The sequence below is a fragment of the Cebus imitator genome, unplaced genomic scaffold (assembly GCF_001604975.1).
Source record: "Cebus imitator isolate Cc_AM_T3 unplaced genomic scaffold, Cebus_imitator-1.0 Scaffold577, whole genome shotgun sequence".
NCBI lineage: Eukaryota > Metazoa > Chordata > Mammalia > Primates > Cebidae > Cebus > Cebus imitator.
In genome coordinates, this window is record NW_016107892.1 from 925,615 (window position 1) to 949,148 (window position 23,534).

At 40.2% G+C, this 23,534-nt stretch overlaps 1 protein-coding gene across 1 annotated transcript in view; it reads right to left on the reverse strand.

Annotated features, from left to right (window-relative positions):
- Window positions 1-23,534, reverse strand: part of GLG1 (golgi glycoprotein 1) — a 172,549-nt gene that overhangs the window by 40,671 nt on the left and 108,344 nt on the right. The window contains exons 4-10 of the mRNA XM_017516258.2: window positions 19,005-19,220; window positions 13,452-13,655; window positions 11,861-11,932; window positions 10,432-10,615; window positions 9,393-9,607; window positions 3,023-3,144; window positions 556-657 (exon numbers count right to left, since the gene is read on the reverse strand). Coding sequence (XP_017371747.1) covers window positions 556-657; window positions 3,023-3,144; window positions 9,393-9,607; window positions 10,432-10,615; window positions 11,861-11,932; window positions 13,452-13,655; window positions 19,005-19,220 — 1,115 coding nt within the window. The remainder of the gene's footprint in view (window positions 1-555; window positions 658-3,022; window positions 3,145-9,392; window positions 9,608-10,431; window positions 10,616-11,860; window positions 11,933-13,451; window positions 13,656-19,004; window positions 19,221-23,534) is intronic.

Below are 23,534 nucleotides of genomic sequence, written 5' to 3' on the forward strand. Positions count from 1 at the left end.
GAGGGCGGAATGACAGCCAACGAACTCAGTGATTCTATTTCGTCCTCCCATCCCCATCACTTTGTGTTAACAGAATGAGAAGGAAATTGGAGAATCAAGAAGTTGTCACTTATTGACAAAAACCTCTTAAGATAGACTTAATAACTTTGAATAAAGAAATAAAAACAAATTCCCATATCCATTGCAAATCAATAAAAATACAAGTGCACTATTATCTTCCTAGAGACGTATCTGAAGGTGCTTCTGCCACCCCTACAGGTGCCATCATTCTTTCTAGACAGGTCTTTGTGGTATCAGAAACATTTTGACCCTGACTTCCAACGTACTGGTGAACAAGGATGTGTGGTACAGAATGGGAGCAGGCTCATTCTGCTTTTAGATTATGTTCTGAAAGTGATAAAGCATTAGTCTTTTTCAGGAGACTGGAGTATGTTAGCTGTCCCAAAACTGAACAAAAAGAGTTTCCTACTGATTATTTGAATAAATACAGGTAATTATGACTACACAGGAGAACAGGCTGAGGCAATACATTCACTTTGGCTTCAAAATACTCACTTCCAATCCCGGGAGATGAAATACTGCAGCTCTAAGAGACGGTGTTCACAATCTTCCACCATCTTCTCTGTGTATAAATGTTCCATCAAGCATGACAAAATCCTAGCCATAAAATGAGTAAAATTACAACAGGAGAGAAGTTTTCAGAACTCGATGTCTACATAATATTTCCCTGGTCTGTAGAAAAAGCCTTTTAGCTATTTTCTTAGGGCAATCAAATTTATTTTTCTGAGAATCACTCAAATTAACTGAACCTAACAGTGATTATGCCTTCTATCAACTTCAGAGCCACTCAGCACTTAAGACTCTGCATGCACCGGGGCAGTGTGCAGCTGCTGTATTTTTAACTGGTTATGAAAACTTTCCAACACACACAAAAGTAGAGAATCATGTAACAGCCACGTTCCCTCGCCATTACTTTATCAATCTATGGCCAGGTCTGTTTCAACTCTAGGCCCCTTTGCTGATATTTTCTAGCAAAATCCCAGATACTTTTATCATTTCATTTGTAAATATTTCAGCATGTTTCTTTAAAATATAAGAACTTAACACCATTATCACACCACCATGAAACTATTTAAAAAACTTTGCTGTCACGTAATATCCTGTTAGTTTTCAAATTATTTCAATTATTATTATTATTTTACAAGTTTGTTCAAATCAGGACCCAGAAAAGGATAACTGATAAGTATCTCAATTTATTTTCAACTGCAGCAGTTCTTCCTTCCTTTTTCCCTCTCCCCAGGCCCCTCTTTGGTTGATGTGGTTATTTTTACATTGGTAAATATTCCTTTTTTTTTTTTTTTTCTTTAGACGGAGTTTTGCTCTTGTCGTCCAGGCTGGAGTGTAATGGCGCGATCTCAGCTAACCGCAACCTCCGCTTCCCAGGTTCAAGCGATTCTCCTGCCTCAGCCACCCAAGTGGCTGAGATTACAGCCATGTGCCACCATGCCAGCCTAATTTTGCATTTTTTAAGTAGAGATAAGGTTTCTTCATGTTGATCAGGCTGGTCTCAAACTCCCAAACTCAGGTGATGTGCCTGTCTTGGCCTCCCAAAGTGCTAGGATTACAGGCGTGAGCCACTGCGCCCAGCCAGTAAATATTCTTAATTAGTTTTAAGTGTGTTTAACCACACAGAAAGCTTTAAAAGAAGAATCTAATTTTATAATTCTCTAGCACAGCATGATAACAGCAGTTCTTGCACAGCAGAATGAGATAAACATGGACTATATTCACTTTGTTATTGGGTATGGCCAACTGCTGGCTACAAAAATTTTTGCAGAATAAGGAAGCCGTTCTTTTTTTTTTTTTTCCCTCTCCACCCTTCGGAAGCTGTTCTTATTTTGCAGCTGGTTTTGTTTTGGTTTGGTTTTTTGAGACAAGGTTTTACTCTGTCATCTGGGCCGGAGTGCAGTGGTAGATCACAGCTCACTGTGACCTTGAACTCCTGGGCTCAAGCAATCCTCCCACCTCAACCTCTTAAGTAGAGGCGACTGCAGGCATATGCCGCCATGCCAGCTAATTTAAAAACTTTTATGTTGCCTAGCTATACTGCCCAGGCTGGTTTCAAACTCATGCCTTCAAGTGATCCTCTCACCTCGGCCTCCCAAAACACCGGAATTACAGGCATGAGTTATTGTACCCAGCCATGGAGCTGTTTTTACATAATAAAAAATAAAACTAAAGTATAAGAATTAATACTTTAATATAGCATTTATTCAGCTTTTCTAGATCTTAGATGCAACTCTAGTATTCGTTTTGTCCATTACCATTCCCTCCAACTGCCACATTTTGTTTTCTGGAGTGCAATGGCGCGATCTCAGCTCACTGCAACTTCTACCTCCCAGGTTCAAGTGATTCTCCTGCCTCAGACTCCCAAGTAGCTGGGACTACAACCACAGTCCACCCCCACCCAGCTAATTTTTGTATTTTTAGTAGAGATGGAGTTTCACCATATTGGTCAGGATGGTCTTGATCTCTTGACCTCGTGATCTGCCCGTCTCGGACTCTCAAAGTGCTAGGATAACAGGCAGGAGCCACCGCGTGCGACCTCAAGTATTGTCTGATGATTACCAAGTAGCCAATGTATACAATGAGTCAATATACAACTAGGTTGAAAACTACAGAGTGCCAAAGTATGTGTCACTTATCCTGAGTATTTCTCTCTCTCATTTTTATTTGATCATTATATAAAATTATTCAGTAACCTAATATACAAGTCCATATATGCTCAGTCACTGTCAATAAAACACCATCACAATACTGGATCCAGGGTCTCTGTATCAGGGAGAGGCAGATCCTAGGTTTCAATTCCAATACTAGTTTTACTGAAAGTTGGTATATGTTCAACCTGTTCAACAAAATTTCAGTTAAGATCTCAAACCATCCAAAAGTCATTTGAAGGAATGTTCCTTGTGCTGCCAAGTAAAATACAATACGGATAAATACCATGCATAAGATAACTTACATTGGGTCTCCGGATCTTATGTGTTTGCAGGCTGTCTGGATTACAGATTCACAAGCTTCATTCAAAGCTCGATCAATGCGATAATCTGCACCAGGGTCAGTCTCCTGAATCAGTGTCTGAAGCTGGATTAAAACAAATTAAGAGGGAAGAAAGCAAGTCACTTAAGTGCTAGGGAAGAGCAGTGTCTTCTTCATACAATCAGTTCCTCAGTCTTATTTACCACAATGTACTCCAAAAAAGTTGTCGACAGTTGTCACTAGCCAAACTCAAGAGCTCTTGGCAAATACTTTTCCAACTGGTTTCTCCACCTTGATTGCAGATTTGTCTATTTGGGTCACTGTGGGGACTGCTTATCTACGTTCTTACTAATCCTTGGAGTTCTTTTTTTTTTTTAAGACAGACTCACTCTGTCACCAGGCTGGAGTGTAGTGGCTCGATCTCAGCTCACTGCAAACCTCTGCCTCCCGGGTTCAAGCAATTCTCCTGTCTCAGCCTCCCGAGTAGCTGGGACTACAGGCATTCGCCACCACACCGGCTAGTTTTTGTATTTTCAGTAGAGAGGGGTTTTCATCATGTTGGCCAGGATGGTCTCCATCTCTTGACCTCATGATCCACCTGCCTCGGCCTCCCAGAGTGCTGGGATTATAGGCTTAAGCCACTGTGCCTGGCTTAATCCTTGGAGGTCTTTACAACATGAATGTGAATCTTTTTCCTGCATCTTTGCTTTTATCTGCCTACATGTTAATCAGATTACTAAACGTGGTGCTCATAGCAAAGTCAGAATTAAGTGGAAAAGAGTAAATAAAGAACATTTTCAACGAGAGACCTAATTTGGTCGTAAGAATCTAGAATTTGAATTTTCCTGCAAAGACAATGGTATTGTCAAGTGTGCTGGTATTGTCAAAAGCACATGTGCAATTTCATTTACCTTGAAGAAACATCAGTTGCAAAAAAACAAGGTTACAGTACTAATAATCTCCTATTTTCCTCAACTACTTTTCTACAACCAAGAGGTAAACAAACTCAAGCTTGCACATTAAGTATATAGAAAAATACTTGTCATTATGCAGCTAGAAATGAGACTATATTCTTTATCATTTACTTTTCTGTCCTGCCATGGAATAAAGGAAAGACATGAGAGTAGATGCTTCATGTATTTTTTTTTCCTGCCTTTGAGGACAGGAGTAGATGAAAAGGCTCTAAATTAAAACCAAAAGAAGTGAGTTCTATTAATAGTTCTGGCTCTGACAGATTAGCTTCGAGAAGATGGACATATTGATTACCTTTAAGTTTCGGTTTCTCTAACTGCAAAAAATTATAAGAAATAATAATATTAATGTGGCATGTTCTGAGGTGGTATAGAAAAGAAAAAGAAAAAAAAGAAATAATATACGGGAGAATACTGGGTAAACTGCAAAGCATTTTATAGACGTGAAAGATCATTATTACTACAGATAAGCAGCAGATGGTATTTTGGAGTAGAAATCTTTTTTTTTTTTTTTCCTGAGACAGAGATCACCCAGGCTGGAGTGCAGTGGCATGATCTCCACTAACTACAACCTCCACTTCCCAGGTTCAAATGATTCTTCTGCCTCAGCCTCCTGAGTAGCTGGGACTAAAGGCATGTGCCAGCACTCCTAATTTTTTTTTTGAGATGAAGTCTTGCTCTGTTGACAGGCTACAGTGCAGTGGTGTGATCTTGCCTCACTGTAACCTCTACCGCCTAGGTTCAAGCAATTCTTCTTGCCTCAGCCTCCCAAGTAGCTACGATTACAGGCACCTGCCACTATGCCTGGATAAAATTTTTTGTATTTTTAGTAGAGATGGGGTTTCACCATGTTGGACAGGATGATCTCAATCTCTTGACCTTGTGATCTGCCAGCCTTGGCCTCCCAAAGTGCTGGGATTACAGGTACGAGCTACCTCTTGGCTAATTGTGTGCGTGCATGTGCGCGTGTGTGCGTGTGTGTTTTTTGAGACTGAGTCTTGCTCTGTCACCCAGACCACATCTTGCTCTGTCACCCAGGCTGGAGTGCAAAGGTGCAATCTTGGCTCACTGTAACCTTGAAACCTCCCGGGTTCAAGGCATTCTCCTGCCTCACACTCCAGAGTAGGTAGGATTACAGTGCCTGCCACCACACCCAGCTAATTTTTTGTACTTTTAGTAGAGACGGGGTTTCATTATGTTGGCCAGGCTGGTCTTGAACTCCTGACCTTGTGATTCACCCGCCTCAGCCTCCCAAAGTGCTGGGATTATAGGCCTGAGTCACGGTACCCAGCTGATTTTTATATTTTTAGTAGAGACAAGGTTTGCCATGTTGGCCAGGCTGGTCTTGAACTCAAGCAGTCTATCCACCTCGACATCCCAAAGTGCTAGGATTACAGGTGTGAGCCACCACACCTGGTGTTGGGGTAGAAATCTTTAGTAACAGAAAGCACAGATGAAAACTATAATCCTTACTCGTTTGGGTTCCCTTTTGCCAAGTTAAAGAACTGGAATCATTTTGTGTCACTGATTTGTCCTCTGGTCCTTATACAGCTAACCTATGATCCCACAGGGTCTTCACTGGAACACCTGTGGGATCATAGGTTAGGTGTATGACCTCATCACAAATTTATCAGAGAGCCATAATCAAAAGGAAATAAAGGAAAAAACCACAAACTTCTATTATCCTAAAAAAAAAAAAGCTGGTAATCTAGATGAGAGAAACATGAAAGACTTCCAATATTCTAGGATAGAAGTTATTTACACCAAAAATTCTTGGTGGCAGTTTAGAAAAGCTACAAAATGCTGTGGTGAGCTGGTAGGAAAATCACTACTGAATGATTACCAATGTTACTTATGACATTTGTTGACAAAAACCAAATATCACTACTGAATGATTACCAATGTTACTTATGACATTTGTTGACAAAAACCAAAGTATATTCATCTTTTTATGAGAAAAGTTGGAAGCAACATGGGAATCTGCAGGTCTTTGCAAGAGCTGTATCAGTTAAATATCCATGACTGACAGGCAAACTTTAAGAAACAATAAATGCACTGGACTGAAGTTACTTACAGGCGAAAATGAATGCTCTCTAGAGCCTAATGGGCTAACAGCTCCACAGATCACTGCCATTCTGGAATTTGGTAACAGTAGCGTGTGAAATAAACACTCAAAATGTGAATTGCTACATGGTTACATACCTATTCTAGCCCCTGGCATGCTTAGGAAAATCTGGGAAAATGCTTCAGAGAGATGACTAGAGAATAGACTGGCAGTTATCTTTGGCTTAGGAGAGCCTAGGCCCAGACTTATTGAGCCATGAATGAAGAGAATTTCACAGCTCACAATTATGGTGCATTTGGGAGGGTATGTACTCAACAAGATGATAATTATTCTTAAGCTTTACAGCTTACTACCTGTTGAGAAATCACTAAATCAATCACCAAGCAGACAACAGGGAAAACTAAATGGTCAACCAGAGCAGGTATTGAAGTCCGCTGTATTAGGAAGAAAACGTTGAAAAAGGAAAAAAAAAAAAAAAAAAGGCCAGGCATAGTGGCTCATGCCTGTAATCCCAGTACTTTGGGAGCCCAAAGGAGGCGGACTGCTTGAGCCCAGTAGTTTGAGACCAACCTGGCGATCATGGCAAGACCTCATCACTTAAAACAACAACAAAAAAGAAATAAAAAGAAACTCCCCCAAAATGAACTATTTTAAAACATTCATCAATTTGACTGGGGACAGATTGCTGTACAAGATTAAGGACATTTTGCTCCCTTTGGATCATTTAGGCCTTCAGTTTTTGTGGGCAAAAGCTAAAAACCCTGGGTCCATAAAAATCAAATAAAACGCTTCTTTCCCAGTTGACTAAATTTATTTTTATTTTATTTTAATTTAAACATTTTTTACTTTTTGAGATAGAGTCTCACTCTGTGGCCCAGGCTGGAGTGCAGTGGTGCGATCTCAACTGACTGCAACCTATGCCTCCCAGGTTCAAGCGATTCTCCTGCCTCAGCTTCCCGAGTAGCACGACTATAAGTACATACCACCACAGGCTAATTTTGTATTTCTTGTAGAGATGGGGTTTCCCCATGGTGGTCAGGCTGGTCATGAACTCCTGACCTCACAAGATCTGCCCACCTTGGCCTCCCCAAATGCTGAGATTATAGGGGTAAGCCACTGCACCTGGCCCCACTTGGCTAAATTTAACATGGGCAAAATCATATGTTTCACTACTTGAAGCCACCCTCTCTAGATTTGGAAAGCACCCTTCTTCTGGGCACAAAAGGTGATGTGGGCAGTACTTACGTATCTTTCAAGCTGAATCGCTGGTTCTTTCAACCAGCTAGATTTTAAAAAGCCTTGGGTGTGAATTAGTGCCTCAAAATAAAGTCAAACCAGTCTATTTTCTTTTTTCTGTATCCTTTACTATAAGCGTAGTCTCAATAAAAAGGTTTAGGCCAGGCATGGTGGCTCACACCTGTAATCCCAGCACTCTGGGAGGCTGAGGCAGGCGGATCACCTGAGGTCGGGAGTTCGAGACCAGCCTGGCCAACAAGGTGAAACTCAATCTCTACTAAAAATACAAAAATTAGCCAGGAATGGTGGTGCATGTCTGTAATCCCAGCTACTCGGGAGGCTGAGGCAGGAAAATCATTTGAAGCCGGGAGGCGGAGGTTGCAGTGAGCCAAGATTGCGCCATTGCACTCCAGCCTGGGCGACAAGAGTGAAACTCTGTCTCAAAAAAAAAAAAAAAAAAAAGGGAAGTTCATTCCTGATCCTCCTCCAACAACCTTTCCTTGTTGCTTTAAGGATGAAATGCAAATACAGGCTGTCTCCTGACTGATTTTTGGTCTGGGTCCCAGGACATACACAGGCAAACAGGTTTCCCAGGACAGTTGCCAGCAAGAACTGCACCTTAGAAACAACACTGTGGCAAAGTGAAACAGCAGATTCCTTCCCTTCTGAAGCCCATGTCAACACACTAGCTGCTCTGATTTAAGAACAGGCCTTGGTGAGGGTATTGGGCTCTGGTCAGTAGCCCAGGCCACCAGGATACCACAGAAGCCTTCCCTCCTGCACTAGCTTGGTATTTTAGAGAAGAAGCTACATTTGCCTATTTTCCCACCATGGGAAGCATAGGCACACATGCACACACACATACGCATGCACACACATGCATACACGCACTGGTGTCTACTTTGGGTCAAGGTGAGTAACAAAAGTTAATATGAAATTTTACTCCATATCCAAATTGTATAAAACTGTTGTGTTTCAGTCTTCAAAGTTGTTTCAGACTGTAAAATTCTGATTTCACATGATTATCAGGAAAATAAAATTCAGGCTGATATACAGTTTTTAATAAAATGCCAACTACAAAATAATAAGACTGGCTGTGGTTTTCTAAAGTTTAACTAATGAGAGAGCCTCAAGTTTCTATTCTAGGATATAAAGTGAAACTAACTCTTGTGCTCCCTACAGGAAAGTTCACTGCTCAGGGCACACTGGTGCACATGGTATGTTAAGTTGCTCTAAGACTCCTGCCCAGTAAAGAGCAATCAACATGGACAACAGGAATGGAACAGATGCACTAAACCTCCAATATTTTAACTTTGCGTTTCATACCTGACCTGTAGTTATTCAACTGTTTACAAGATGCTAGATCAAGAAGAACTTTATCTTCCCCAGCAAAGTATGCTAACTGTGAGGTTTAGGGCTAGAAGAGGAAAGACCCCCACTAGGGCACATGTTTACCTATGTAACAAACCTGTACATCCTGCATATGTATCCTGGAACCTAAATTAAATTAAAAAGAAAATGACTCTTCCATGCATAGCTGTCCTAGTGTATGAGGAAAAGACAGTGTGATTTCAAAAACGACATGCTCTCTTGATCCTTCAGGCCAGGAATTCATGCCATGCTGCAAATCAGTAACAAAAATAAACTTTTAGAAAAAATTTCAATTTATATCAACTCTCTCTTTCAGCCTCAACTCAATCAAGCCTATTTAGACAGGCAAATCCTCTCTTGGTAGAGGGCCCGTCCTCATGGATCAGAACCTGGTTTGCCTTGATTCTGAGTTTAGGAAATCCAGTCTAGCAAGCTGCCCTTTCATTAGAAACCCTTAGCAAATAATGCTTTCTATCTAAGAAGGTAATTCTTTTTATTGATTATGAGCTCAAACTTTTGCTCTGTAGCAAATGCCACATTCTTACTAAGACATGTCTGAAGAAACAACGCTCTGTCTCTGGTGCTTAGTACCTAATTTTCAATGTTATATCACAAATGATCCAGATAAAGCAAGGTGGGACAGCATCAGGAAGAGGCTCCTCAGCTGATAAATGTGACATTCAAAAAGGCAATAGCAAAAGTCTCCTTACCGCCTGCTGGCAGTTCATTCCAAGGTTCCCCTTCTCCCCCCGAACTACTTTCATCAGACAGTGTAGGGTCCGTCCTTTTCGATGTAATCCGGAACAATGGTGTTCAATCTCCCCCCGACAGCTTAGGATGATCTCAGGGCTCAGAGAAAAGTCTTCCATCAACATGCGTCGGTAATCCAACATCTCCCCCTGGCACTCACTGCTCACTTGTCGCCCTAAGTTAGGATGCAGGTCGTAACATTACAGAGGGTAATGGTATGCATTAGCATCACAAATCACCACCTATTAAAAGTACAGATTTCTATCTGTACTACAATATACCTACCAGTCAGACTAAAGAATAAGCAAAAGCTTTAGCAGCATAACATAGGCTTAGACTCCAGATATTCAGGCTTCTCCTGTCAGCGTTCTGCATGAAACAGGTGTTAGACTACTGCACTAATAAAGCAAATACTTTGCCCGTGAAATTCTTATCAATAACTTTTGGGGTAAAAATGAAAGCCAAAGAACAATCTCCACTGGCCTACACATTTAAAACTTTTGGAAAAGACTACACTTCAGACATTCACTACAGGCTCCCCCACCTTCTTTCATCTGTAAATGCCAATGGGGAAAACTTAAAATAAAAAGATTAAAACCAAACAAAACAAAAAATGGTCACCCAGACAGTTGGTTTAGTGATAGAGTTAAAAATTGAAGCCAAGTCTGCCCCATGTGCTAAATCATGCTACCTTGAGTCCCCCCAAAATGCCACACAATTTTCAAAAATGAAAAATATTCAGCTGGGCATGGTGGCTCACGCCTGTAATCCCAGCACTCAGGGACGCCAAGGTGGGAGGATCGCTTGAGGCCAGGAGTTCGAGACCAGGCCGGCCAACATGGTGAAACTCCATCTCTATTTTAAAAAAATAGTAATAATTAATTTAAAAACATGGAAAATAAAAAAATAAATATGGGAGGAAACTAACATTTACATATGAAAAACTTTAGAGTATGAATCCCAAAAGGAACATATATGATAAAAAGAAATGAACACTACCTCTGTGTACAGCTGACTCCAGGCACATGAGCAGGTAGGATAGCCTGGCTTCACGGGATCGCGGAAGGTTTTCCACATTGCACCGGTATTTCTTCAAGTCACTTTTACAGGATTTGGCCAGTGAATAACTGACTTTATAATCCTGGGCAATCAGCTTTTGGCGGGTTGTGAGTGCTTCTCGACACTGAAGAAAGAGTACAGCAAGAGCCGTGAGACCACTCAGGTGGTTACACTGTTGATGTGCACCTCTAAGATGAGCACGTCGACTCAGTCAGGTACATGTTAACAACTGCGGTTATTACTAACATATCTATCTTTAAGTTTGGTTAAAATTTGCACAACTGAGCTAAACTAGTATGGCGTGAGACAGGGGTAAGGGAGTGGGGAACCTAGAAATTCTGTAGTCACTTGCGAAGTGTTGCTGCAATAGCAGTGTCCAGAACAGATCCCAATACATTAACTTGACACACAGCATCCTTTTCCACTTTAACAATACTCCTAACATAAATTTCAACAGTATCAAACTGGCAACTAACATTAACACTTGCGATATTCTAGTCTATATTTTAAATTACAATTATTCAATTATTCTATATTATGTGAATAATGATATAAGATTTGAATAAGATTATTCAAATGACATAAGAAAACAGAAATGAGAAACATTTCTTCAGCTACACTGGAAAGTAAATGACAAGACAGCAAAATTAATTGTTTCAAAAGTCATCAATGATTCCTGCATTCCTCCAGGGACAGAGAACTAAAAGAGGATGCTTAATGATACAGCTGCTGAAAAATTAAATAATTACCTACAAAGCACATTGATTTGGCTAATCTAAACTTCTTGAATAGGCAGGGCTGGCCTCAGTGCGGTTTTATATAAAATCACGCTGAGCATTGTACATAAAACCAGTGAGAGGTGGGCCGATCACCTGAAGTTACAAGTTCGAGACCAGCCTGGCCAACATAGTGAAACCTTGTCTCTACCAAAAATACAAAAATTAGCCAAGTGTGCTGGCAGGCACCTGTAGTCCTAGCTACTAGGGAGGCTGAGGCAGGAGAATTGCTTAAACCTGGGAGGCAGAGGCTATAGTGAGCGGAGATCATGCAACTGCACTCCAGCTTGGGTGACAGAGCAAGACTTCATATCAGGAGGAAAAAAAAATAAAAAAACAAAACTGAAAAAACCACAGTGAGAACCTCACTTGGCTTCTCACCGTCTGTATCACAATCAGGGCTTCATTTTCTTGGTTTTAGCCAATCTCGGGTTTAAGCTTGGTTTCACCTGAAACCCAAGTACCTCACCTTTGAAAGGAGTGAGCTTTATCAGTCATTTACATTTTTGTATAAGATTGTAAGTATTGTTTGAGAGAATTTGAGAAACCTTTTAAAAAATCAAAATATTCATTAGTTTCAAAGTAATACTTACCTTTTCACTCATGGATTCTTCAAATTTATGATTAAAGAGGCACTTGTACACTCTGCCCTCACCAGCCTGTGTCTGTAAGATGGAACATACACTACTTTAGCTAAGTAGTTATGATGAACATTATCCACAATCTCATATAGAACTTTCTATTAAATGATTACAACGGTAAGCACCTTTGGATAAACATTTTTAAAATTTATAAAATTTACTAGCCTTTGAACAAAAACAGTAACTGCAGTAAAGATGAAAAAAATATCCCCATGATATGTGGCATTTGTCATTTGTTCGCAGATGTATTTTGTTAATTAGGGAACCAAGAGAAGTGTCAGAGTCTGAGTCTTCTTTTTTTTTGAGACAGCTTTGCTCTGTTGCCCAGGCTAGAATGCAGTGGCACGATCTTAGCTTAGCGCAACCTCCGCCTTGCAGGTTCAAGTGATTCTCCTGTCTCAGCCTCCTGAGTAGCGAGATTATAGGCACCCACCACCATGCCGAGCTAATTTTTGTATTTTTAGTAGAGACAGGGTTTCACCGTGTTGGCCAGGCTGGTCTCAAAATCCTGACCTCAAGTGACCTGCCCGCCTCAGCCTCCCAAAGTGGTGGGAGCCACCGTGCCCAGCTTCTGAGTCTTGTTTCTTACAGGCGTATGCTAGAGTTAATAAAACTCTTACATCAGTGGCTCTGATGGTTAAAGCTGTTAATTCCAACCAGCAGGCAGAGTGTAAGTATACACAAGTTACTTTCAGTCCTTTGTTGTAAGGATGGAGAGACCATTCTATTTAAAGTGTTAGAAAGCTGTTCTACAGAGTCAGGAGGTGGTAATTAAGGATTTGGTTTTAAAAATTAGCCACCTGCTGTTTCTTCACCTTAGTCAAAAACATATAAATGTGTGTAAAAGTTTTAGACACTGAATAGATGTGAAAAGGATCATGGGTAAAATAAAATTCCCATGGATAAAACAGATTTCCAAGAACTGAAATTGAGAAGGGAGATAAAGCAGAAAAAATACTATGTGGAGATCATCAGAAGCCAACTCTTAACTAAATGTTCAATTATCAAGGTTGAACATCCAGTTACCACTTTCTGCTATACTGGGACCAAGTTCATCTTTCATTTCTGCAGCTTTTCTACATGTGAGGTTTCTTGATGGCTTATTTTAGATTACAGTATTAAAAAATATTTTATGACTAGTTGCAGTGGCTCATGTCTATAATCCTAGCACTTTCAGAGACAGAGGTAGAAGGATCATCTTAGGCCAAGGGTTCAAGACCAGTCTGGGCAACATAGCAACCTCCGCTTACAAAAAGTTTACTTGGAAGGTGAGGCAGAAGAATCACTTGAACCCAGGAGTTGGAGGCTGCAGTGAGACATGATCACACCACGGCACTCCAGCCTGGGTAACACAGCAAGACCCTGTCTCAAAAACTGGGTAGGCTGAGGTGGGAGAATTGCTTGAGGCTGGAAGTTCAAGATCAGCCTGGGCAACATAGTGAGACTCAGCCTCTTAAAAAACAGTACAATTAAATTAATTAAAACAAAATTATCTATGTGTGAAAATAAAAGGAAGAACACAACAGTTTCTGAGCTGACTCACGTTTTCACAAAAACGCTCCCGATCATCTCGGCAAGCAAAATATAAATGCCGGTCTAAATGAAAGTCATCCGAGGACAGCTCAGCCACCCGGAGAATGGCTTTCTTGCAGAGTTCAGAAACTTGAATCTTGGGTTCTCTTTCTTCTGCTTCTTTCACCAGGCCTTTCTCCAAGCATGATACCACCTCACCTTGTGAATGTGCATCCTAAAATAGCGAGGATATTAATATTTTAAAACTTTCACCCATGGGTTTCAAATAAACAACATTTGGCTAAACACACACACACACACACACACACACAATTATAAAACACCAACATGGAGTTAGCTCATTAACGTGCTATCGAAAAATCAAGTCAGAACCAACCACACTGTGGAAGTTAAAGAAAATGCCCTCAATGACCTTCAGTTAGAATATAATACTTGCATGCTACAAATGGAAACAAAGATCCTGGGAAGTTTAACTACTACAGTTTAGTTAGCACTAGAAATAAGAACCTGAATTTATAAAACTTTAAAACGTCAAAAATTCTTAAGAAACACATCAGCTCAATGTTCTGGTCATAGTTCATGTCAATACTGAAATTACATTGCTGAAATCTCTGTTCATTTGTCTCTAAAAACTAGGCATTTCCCAAATAACAGTGCTTTCAGTCAAGTTAAAAACCAACAAACCACAAAATCTACTAAGAAGTTACCGAGACCTTCTTTCTCCTTTTCCTCCTCTGTAGTGTCCACGAATACCCCAACATGCACCATCTGTAGTTTAATACTCATGCTGATGTTTTGGATTTATCTTAATGGGATTTAACAAGATTACCACTGTTTACACAAACTGCTTTTGAGAGTTTTCCTAAAAACCATCCAATTGTCTTTAATTGTACATTTCATCACCGACATAGCAACCACAAACATTCATTGATGCAAAATACGAGATAGTTCCCCTAAGTGTTTTCCATTCAAGAGTCCTAATCTATACTCATAAGATATGCTTCAACAATTTAAGGTATAACCACTAATATAGCAAACCAAAGCATCTTAAAATACAGTGCTATCACTTATTTATACACACACACTCAAAATCTTGTTAGAATAAAATACTTATCTATGAAACAATCTGTGTATAATAAAAAGATTTTGGCCAGACGTGGTGGCTCATGCCTGTAATCCCAGCACTTAGGGTTGCCAAAGCAGGTGGATCATCTGAGGCTGGGAGTTGAGACCAGCCTGGCCAACATGGTGAAACCCCATCTCTACTAAAAATACAAAAATTAGCTGGGCATGGTGGCAGGCGTCTGTAACCCCAGCTACTCAGGAAGCTGAGTCGAGAGAATTGCTTGAACCTGTGAGGTGGAGCTTGCAGTGAACCTAGTTCGTGCCAGTGCACTCCAGCCTAGGTGACAGAGTGAGATGCCGGCCCAAAAAAAAAAAAAAAAAAAAAAAAAAAAAAAAAAAAAAAAGAAGAAGAAGAAGAAGAAGAAGAAGAGAGAAGGAGGAGGAGGAGGAGGAGGAGGAGGAGGAGGAGATGATCATTCCTAAAACTAAATAGGGGTTAACATCTACTTCAGACAAAATTTCAAATTAATCAAATAATGTATTTTTTCCTATTTTATTATAATAGGATATGTTCTATAGCCCCTTAATTTCCAAGTGTTTCCATGAAAACTTTCATTTTATCTCCTAACATACATACAAAGAAAGAATACAGCTCTGCTATCTACTGGGTACATGAATGAACAGAGGCTCACAGGAGTTAACTACCTCGTTTGAGTTGTAGAACACAAAGTGCCTAGCTAACAGTTATTGTTTATTTATCTAGACCTGGGGTTAATCTGGGTGAGTGGGTAGAGTCTATAAAACTCCTCCTAAAACTTTTTTTTTTTTTTTTTTTTAACGCTTCTATTTATTTATTTATTTATTTATTTATTTATGAGACAGGGTCTTGCCCTGTCGCCCAGGCTGGAGGGCAGCAGAGGGGATCACAGTTCACTGCAGTCCCAAAGTCCTGGGCTCAAGTGATCCTCCTGCCTCATCCTCCCGAGTAGCTGAGACTAGAGGCATGCACCACTACACCCAACAATGGAATACTGTATTTTTTACTGTGCCTTTCCTATGTCTATATGTATTTGTATACATAAATACTATAATTGTGTTATACATACCTCTAGGTTTTCAGCATAGCCACATGCTGTACAGGTTTGTAGCCTAGAAGCAACAGGCTACACTACATAGCCTAGGTGTGTAGTAGGCTACACCATCTAGGTCTGCGTAAGCGTACTCTATGATATTCACACAGTGATGAAATGCCTAACAACACATTTCTCAGAATGTGTCCTCGTATCCTCATTGTATCCTCATTGATAAGCAATGTGTGAATGTGTGTCGCACCACATACTGGTATTAGTTCATAAAAATACTTCTACTATATGTTTCCATTCATTGTAACTTTCAGATAGATACTTTTTTCAAATAATGGTATTTCAGGAGTTCCTCAGAGTCTCTGAGCTTTTTAGTGCATCCCATTTGAGTTTGTAACCGAAATGCATACAAATATCTGACAACGAAGACTGCATGGATAAAGTAAGTGAGGTGAACTACACACCTGCACATTATGAGACAATAAAACCACTTAGGTTTAAAAAGTTATTTATACACAGGCTTGGCATATGAGCAATAAATTATCCTATAAATGAGCTTAAAATAAATTTTTGTTAATTTTATTATGGTAGAAAAACATCTGCCTAAAAACTGCCAATGCCTTGATCCATTTTTAGAAGTCTGATAGGCAGTATTTTTTCTTCCTCAACTCTTTGTCCTTTAACAACAACGACCCCCATGAAAAAAACACAAAAACAAAAAAAACTCAAACTACAACAGAGGCTAACACTAACTTCTCAATAGCAGGCAAGAACTCGGTTTTCATCTCTGCTATAAACCATTCTCTATTACAATGCTTCTGCTGTCTTCTCTGATCTACCTCAGTGGATAAAGGAAAAAGGATTATCAGAATTACTCAAACTAACTGGTTAGAAGCAGGAAATAACAAATGATACAGCTACTGAGAGAAAAGCATAAAAGCACTAATACTGTTGCACATGTCCACAGTGAAGTTCCTTTGTTGGAAACCACGTTCCTTTTCTTCAGATGACGTAAATCATTTAAACCTTCACTTTTGGAAATCTGTCCTTTCATTTTAACAACATTTATTACTATAGAAAATGCTAAAGGCTTTATTAATATATCTTCTTTGCTCTAAAATTTAACATTTTGAAAAAAATCATAGTTTTGAAATCATTACATTTATGTGTTCACACAAGGGCAAGGTACAAAAAGATTAACCATGACTCCTCTCCTCTGACCTATGGAGGAGGTGAGGTCACAACCAGTCATAGAAGAGTTTCAAGCTTCAGTGGCAGCAAATTTGAAACTGACAAGCCTGTTGTTTTCTGTGTTCAGAAGCCACTTCGTTAATTTTCAGGATAATTTTTCTATCTAAATAACTGGCTTAAGAGGAGAAACTACAGTTAGAAAAGGAACAGAAGAGCTGAGCACATGCCTTCCTCTTTTTTTAAACTTGGTTGTAGCACAGAGCAAATGACAGAGGAAGGAAGAGGCTTTTTCAAGTTCAAGTGTGAGTCCATCTCACTGTCCCCCAAATATAAGAAAGCCTTTGATGCTGGCATAGTGACCTGGGATAAACTGAAATTTCACCTAACTAGTAGCCATAATGAAAGATTAAATGACAAAAGTGTCATTTCTATCTTTGGTCCATAGAAACAATTTTTGCTATTTTATCTAAGTTGAATAAACAATTCTGCCATGCTTTTGGCTCCAGCAGTACTATTTTCTGCAATTGTTTCAGTCACTACAGACTTACTAAAACTCATATACGCAGGTGACAATTTAGAGAGTTAGAGGGAGGCTAATGGGCTGCTACCTTGATGGTTACCAGGCAAGAACTACTCCACAGAGGGGCTGAAACTCTTGGTTTTACTGCATGGAGCACACATCATGAGGGTGAAAAAGCCTCATCGCTGATTCCTGAAAAGTATGTTTGGAACACCATGTGGAGATTTCAAAAGGAGTCAGGTTTGGAATTGGGTATAATTTTCAATATCCTAAAAAAAGTCAGAGGAGCTTCCTGCATCATCAGAATGACTTAAGTGCTTTTGTGCCATTTTTAGAGTCTGCTGGGAAAGAAAACACTGTGTTCTTTATTAAAGCTGCCTTTTCTTTACTTGCCTGAAAGATTTATGCCAAGCTCACAGAGTTTTCAAGACCAACTCAGCAGCACCCTCTGATAAGGGATCAGGCCCTGTGCTGATAATAAGTAAAGGGCATCAAGGCTTCGGTGACAGCCAGACAATACACAGCAAGAAACTCTGCATTTGAACCGTGTGCTCAGTTCCAAGATCCTAACACCATGTCCCCTTTATCAGTGACACGCCTGCCAACTATGAACAAATAGACGGCAAAGGGATGAATGGGTTTTATTTCCCATCATATTTCCTGAACAGCAGATTAATGAGCAGCAGCAATTAATAGCTGATGCCAGAGGTCTCAGACTCCCTCTCCCACTGGCATCCATTACTTTTCATGAGTTTTTTTCACTTTTGGTGAGCAAACAAATTCAGAATAAACCTGGCCAAATTTCTATTGTGACCTTCTGTTCAGCAGATTAAGTCCAAAAAAAAGATCAGATGTAACTGTGGAAGAAACTAGCTAGGTAGTTATATTCTTTCCAGTCTTTACTAAAATCAGTTCCTCTGAGATGAAAGTTAATAATACATCCTACTTAGAAAAGACCTTTCTTCCAACAAACTAGAAGTATCTTCACATATCTGAAAATTTTCTAATATTTTATAGATGGACAGCAGCCAGTATGCTAAGTAATTGTTTTTTATAGTAACCATGAGGTATACTCAGGGAAAGATTAGACAATTTGGCCGGGGTGGGGGATAGCTCTCACACCTGTAATCCCAGCACTTTGGGAGGCTGAGGCGGGCAGATCACTTCAGGTCAAGAGTTTGAGACCAGCCTGGCCAACATGGTGAAACCCCATCTCTACTAAAAATACAAAAATTAGCCAGGCATGGTAGTGCATTCCTGTAGTTCCAGCTACTCAAGAGGCCGAGGCAGGAGAATCGCTTGAACCCAGGAGGCAGAGCCTGCAGTGAATGGAAATCCCACCACTGCGCTACAGCCTGGGCAACAAAGACAGACTCTGTTAAAAAAAAAAAAAAAAACAGAACTCAGGTGTCTCCCATTGCCAGAGACATTTTATAGGTAACCAGCAATTAGTCTAATATTGTGAAAATAACACCACTCTTTGCAGGTATTAATTCCTCTGCTTCCCATATAGTACTGAAATATTTCACTACAAACACATGAAATGCACTGTCAACCAGCCTTAGCTTTTAGGCTGTCTGGATAAGTTTCTTTAATTTCAACTTAAGGTCACTCCAGTCCTAATTTTTTTCCATGTCAGTTATAAAAGCTTTTCACACACCAAATTTTTAAGACCCTTTGTTGAAGCCAATGCAGTATTAGATACCTTTTCTCCAAGCCGAATACTGCCGCATTTCAGGATGTTGATGTCATTTTTGCAGTCATCCATAAAGCCACAGATTAAACGGTAATCACTAAAAATGATGGCCGTCATCTTGGTAATGTATTGGTGACACTGATACTCAGTGATGTTGCCTCGGTGATCCACTAAGCAGGAAACCATGTACCCTTTTCCAACTGGTTCATCAGCACATTCTTTAATCTGCTCAAAATAAAGTGGCTGTTTTACAAAAGTGTTCCGTGCTTGTATCAAACAATATTTATGAAAGAGAAAAACGTCTGACATTTTCCTGTTGATTTCCTAATTCTTTACTTTGGAGAAAATAAAGAAAAATTCTTAGGAATATATCCAAGGAAAACATTTAGGAATACATTCATTTTAAAGAAAAATACTGTGTCATCGTTACTCAGATTGTTCTGCCTTCTAGAAAAACCTGATTAATGTGTTTTGCAAGAAATTACATACACATCCAAATGCTTAGGTAATGCTCACTTCTAAATGGAGTGAAAAGAGCTGTTAACATCTACAGCTTTGCCATGATCCTATGGACAAGTCCTTGTAACCACACAAAGAATGCAATGGACGGTGAGGGGATGAATCTAGGGAGGAAGGTCTGACAAACAGGTGCAGAAGTGAAGTCTAGCTGCACATCCCAAACCACGCTACACAGCAAACTATTATTGTTAGGTAAACCTAATGGCCAGAGAGAGAGAGGAGGGAAGGTGTAGTATTACTTCTTGACATTACATTATTTTTATTTATTTATTTATTTTTTTGAGACGGAGTTTCACTCATGTTACCCAGGCTGGAGTGCAATGACATGATCTGGGCTCTCTGCAACCTCTGCCTCCTGGGTTCGAGTGATTCTCCTGCCTCAGCCTCCCAAGTAGCTGGGACTACAGGCTCGCGCCACCACATCTGGCTAATTTTTGTATTTTTAGTAGAGCTGGGGTTTTGTCATGTTGACCAGGCTGGTCTCAAACTCTTGACCTCAGGTGATCTGCCCATCTTGGCCTCCCAAAGTGCTGGGATTACAGGCGTGAGCCACCACACCAGGCCTACTTCTTGATATCACATTAATGTGTTCTGAATTAATTATGGATTGAACATGTGTTTTTGAAATTAGTAGAATCCAAACTTAACCACTGTGGTCTGGGACAGAAACATGTTTAAAACAATGTTCAGTGCAGTTGAGCAAGAAGTCTGGGAAGGCCACTGCAAACCTAGTTTGGGTGGTTTAGACATATGATCTAGTGGAACAGGCACAGAGTGATTCTGCATGGTAGTGTTCCTGCAAAGTGCATTCCAAACCACAAAACGCTAATAAATCAAACTAGCCCCAAAATGCTGAAATTCAGGCAAAAGTAAAATCTACTAATAGAATTATAAGCCTGAATTATAAAACAGAGAAGGTTGTTTGGAAAAAAGTCTATTGCATGTGGGGAAATTAAAACAAATTGAAGTGGCAATTCTGACAAAAGGAAGGAGTTAAATGGGAATGTTTATTTTGAATATAAACAAGAAAGAATGTTTTATTCATACTTTAAAACCAACAGAGACCATTCTCCCCATTAGGCTACCTATCATAAGCATGCCCATAGTGCAAAACAAACAATCTCCTCTTCCAAAAGGTGCTGCACAAAGGACACACCACAGATGAATAATATCCTACAGGAAAATGAGTCTCTTCACCTCTAACTCCAGTATCAAATCCGGACCACAAAAATAACTCAGTTCAAAACAGAAAGTTGTGTTTACTTTTTTTATTTTTATCTTTTTTAAGACCGAATCTCGCTCTGTCGCCAGGCTGGAGTGCAGTGGCGTGATCTCGGCTCACTGCAACCTCTGCCTCCCCGGTTCAAGTGATTCCCCTGCCTTAGCCTCCACAGTAGCTGGGACTACAGCCTCAGCAGTAGCTGTGCACTACCATGCCTGGCTAATTTTTTTTTGTATTTTAGTAGAGACGGGGTTTCACCATGTTGTCCAGGATGGTCTTGCTCTCCTGACCTCATGATCCACCTGCCTCAGACTTCCAAAGTGCTGGGATTACAGGTGTGATCCACCGTGCCCAGCCAGTTGTATTTACTTTTAAAGAAGCAAACTTGAGAATTTGGTAAATGGTCTCACATTGGCTTCAGAGGCAGTGGAGATTTTCAACAGTTAAGATGAACGCAATTCTTTTAGTTTAACGCCAAGAAAGTTTTTGTGATGCCTAAAAAGAAGGTCGTGGCTGGGTGTGGTGGCTCATGTCTGTAATTCCAGCACTTTGGGAGCCCGCGGTGGATGGATCAGTTGAAGTTAGGAGTTTGAGACCAGTCTGGCCAAAATGGCGAAACTCTGTGTCTGTCTACTAAAAATAGAAAAATTAGCTGGATGTGGTGGCGCACATCTGTAGTCCCAGGTACTTAAGACGCTGAGGCACAATAATGACTTGAACCTAGAGGGCGGAGGCTGCACTCAGCCAAAATTACGCCACTGCACTTCAGCCTCCTGAGTGACAGAGCAAGGCACCGTCTCAAAATTTAAAAAGAGGGCCAGGACTCTATTTCCTGGAAAAGTTTTTTTTCCCCTAACAAAACAGAGTTAAGTTTGAAAACTGAAAGAGGAATAGGTGCTTGAAAATCCCAGCACTTGTAATTCAACCACAGAAAAAACACTGGATAAAAAACAGGACTAGTGGCAGGCACCCACTTAATGAAACAGAACATTTTTCCAGGCCCTAATACTGGGCAACCAAAAGTTTTAAAACACCTCTAAGAAAACCAAGAGCACATTTTGAACTGCAGCCTCAATAAGAGGCTAAATGTAAATTTTAGCTACAATCACTTGAGATTTCACTGAAACACAGAGATGTGGCACCTACTCCTATTATAACAGGGCGCGGTGTTTGAATAAGAAGTCTGCACCTTTCTTCATTCTGTTGGATAGCACTTTTTCCTTCTATCCTATTAAACTTCTAAGATTAACAGAAAAAAGGGGCACTAAATCATCATCAACATATTTAAGAATAGAAGTAAACTATAAAGTGGCTGGGGAGCGGATTGACAAGGTACCATTAGCAAAATGCTGCAGTTCCTCTATTTTCTGACAGGAGCCAGGAGGAAAGCAGGTAGGATTTAGCTCAGTCCTGAAGATTAAGTTTGGCTTGTATTAATAGTTTGCAGGTATTCCTGTGATGTTGTTTTTCTCCCTGGGAGTAGGATTCCAAATTTAAGAAAGACGATAAAAGGAAAATCTAGAATGAAATGTCTTGTTGGCAACTGTTTTCTTCCTGATATTTAATTTCACTGACTCCAGTATAAACTTCCTTTGAGAGGGAGAAGTGTCTTTGTTAACGCTAATCTTTTACAAAACCAAAACACCCAAAAAGGTCACAGAGGACAATCATGACAGACACATTATATGGATGCCAGCGTAATGCAAAGAGTGAAATTATTCTAGTGAAAAAAAAATATATTTTTATTAAACTATATTTAATATGTTTAAAAAAATATACATATATATATTTATTTTTATTCAACTAAATATCCCCAGGGCAATCAAGCTGGTATGCGTTTAATGGTGAAACAAAATGGGGCAAAAGAAACATACGTGTGTGTGTCTCCGTATCTCTCCCAATGTGTCTCTCAAAAAAAAACTACCTATGGCCAGGCATGTGATCGGTTCAAGACCAGCCTGGCCAACGTGGCAAAACCCTGTCTCTACTAAAAATACAAAAATCAGCCAGCTGTGGTGCCACACACCTGTAATCCCAGCTACTTGGGAGGCTGGGGCAGGAGAATTGCTGGAACCCGGGAGGCAGAGGTTGCAGTGAGCCAAGATGGCACCACTACACTCCAACATGGACTACAGAGTGAAACTCCATCTCAAAAACATAAAAAAACTAATAATTGTATAGTACCACAATACAGAGGGAAAATACAAACATTTAAAGTTTAAGCCTGGGACTAATTTCTTTGTATTGAGTTTTGTTATTAAGCAAACACTTTTGCCCTTGATATTTTAAAAGTAGAGGTTTAGTCGTATAGCTAGCTAAGGGAGTTTGAGATGTAGAAAATTAAAGCTAGAAGCTGAAGATCAATTTTCCAAAGATATGCCTTTCTGCTCGGAAGCCCCAGGGTAAACATGAAGGGTCACTGCTTTAAAAGAATAAAACATCTCTGATCCAGGATTAGAAGGTTTGAGAAAACAGGTTCTATGAGACTCCATAATGACATGAGGAAAATCGGCTGATGGCTTATCTGGATGAGACAGGGTCTTCTTTAAGAGATCTGAAGAGCCAGGCGCGGTGGCTCAAGCCTGTAATCCCAGCACTTTGGGAGGCCGAGGTGGGTGGATCATGAGGTCAAGAGATCGAGACCACCCTGGTCAACATGGTGAAACCCCGTCTCTACTAAAAATGCAAAACATTAGCTGGGCATGGTGGCGCGTGCCTGTAATCCCAGCTACTCAGGATGCTGAGGCAGAACTGCCTGAACCTGGGAGGCGGAGGTTGCGGTGAGCCAAGATCACACC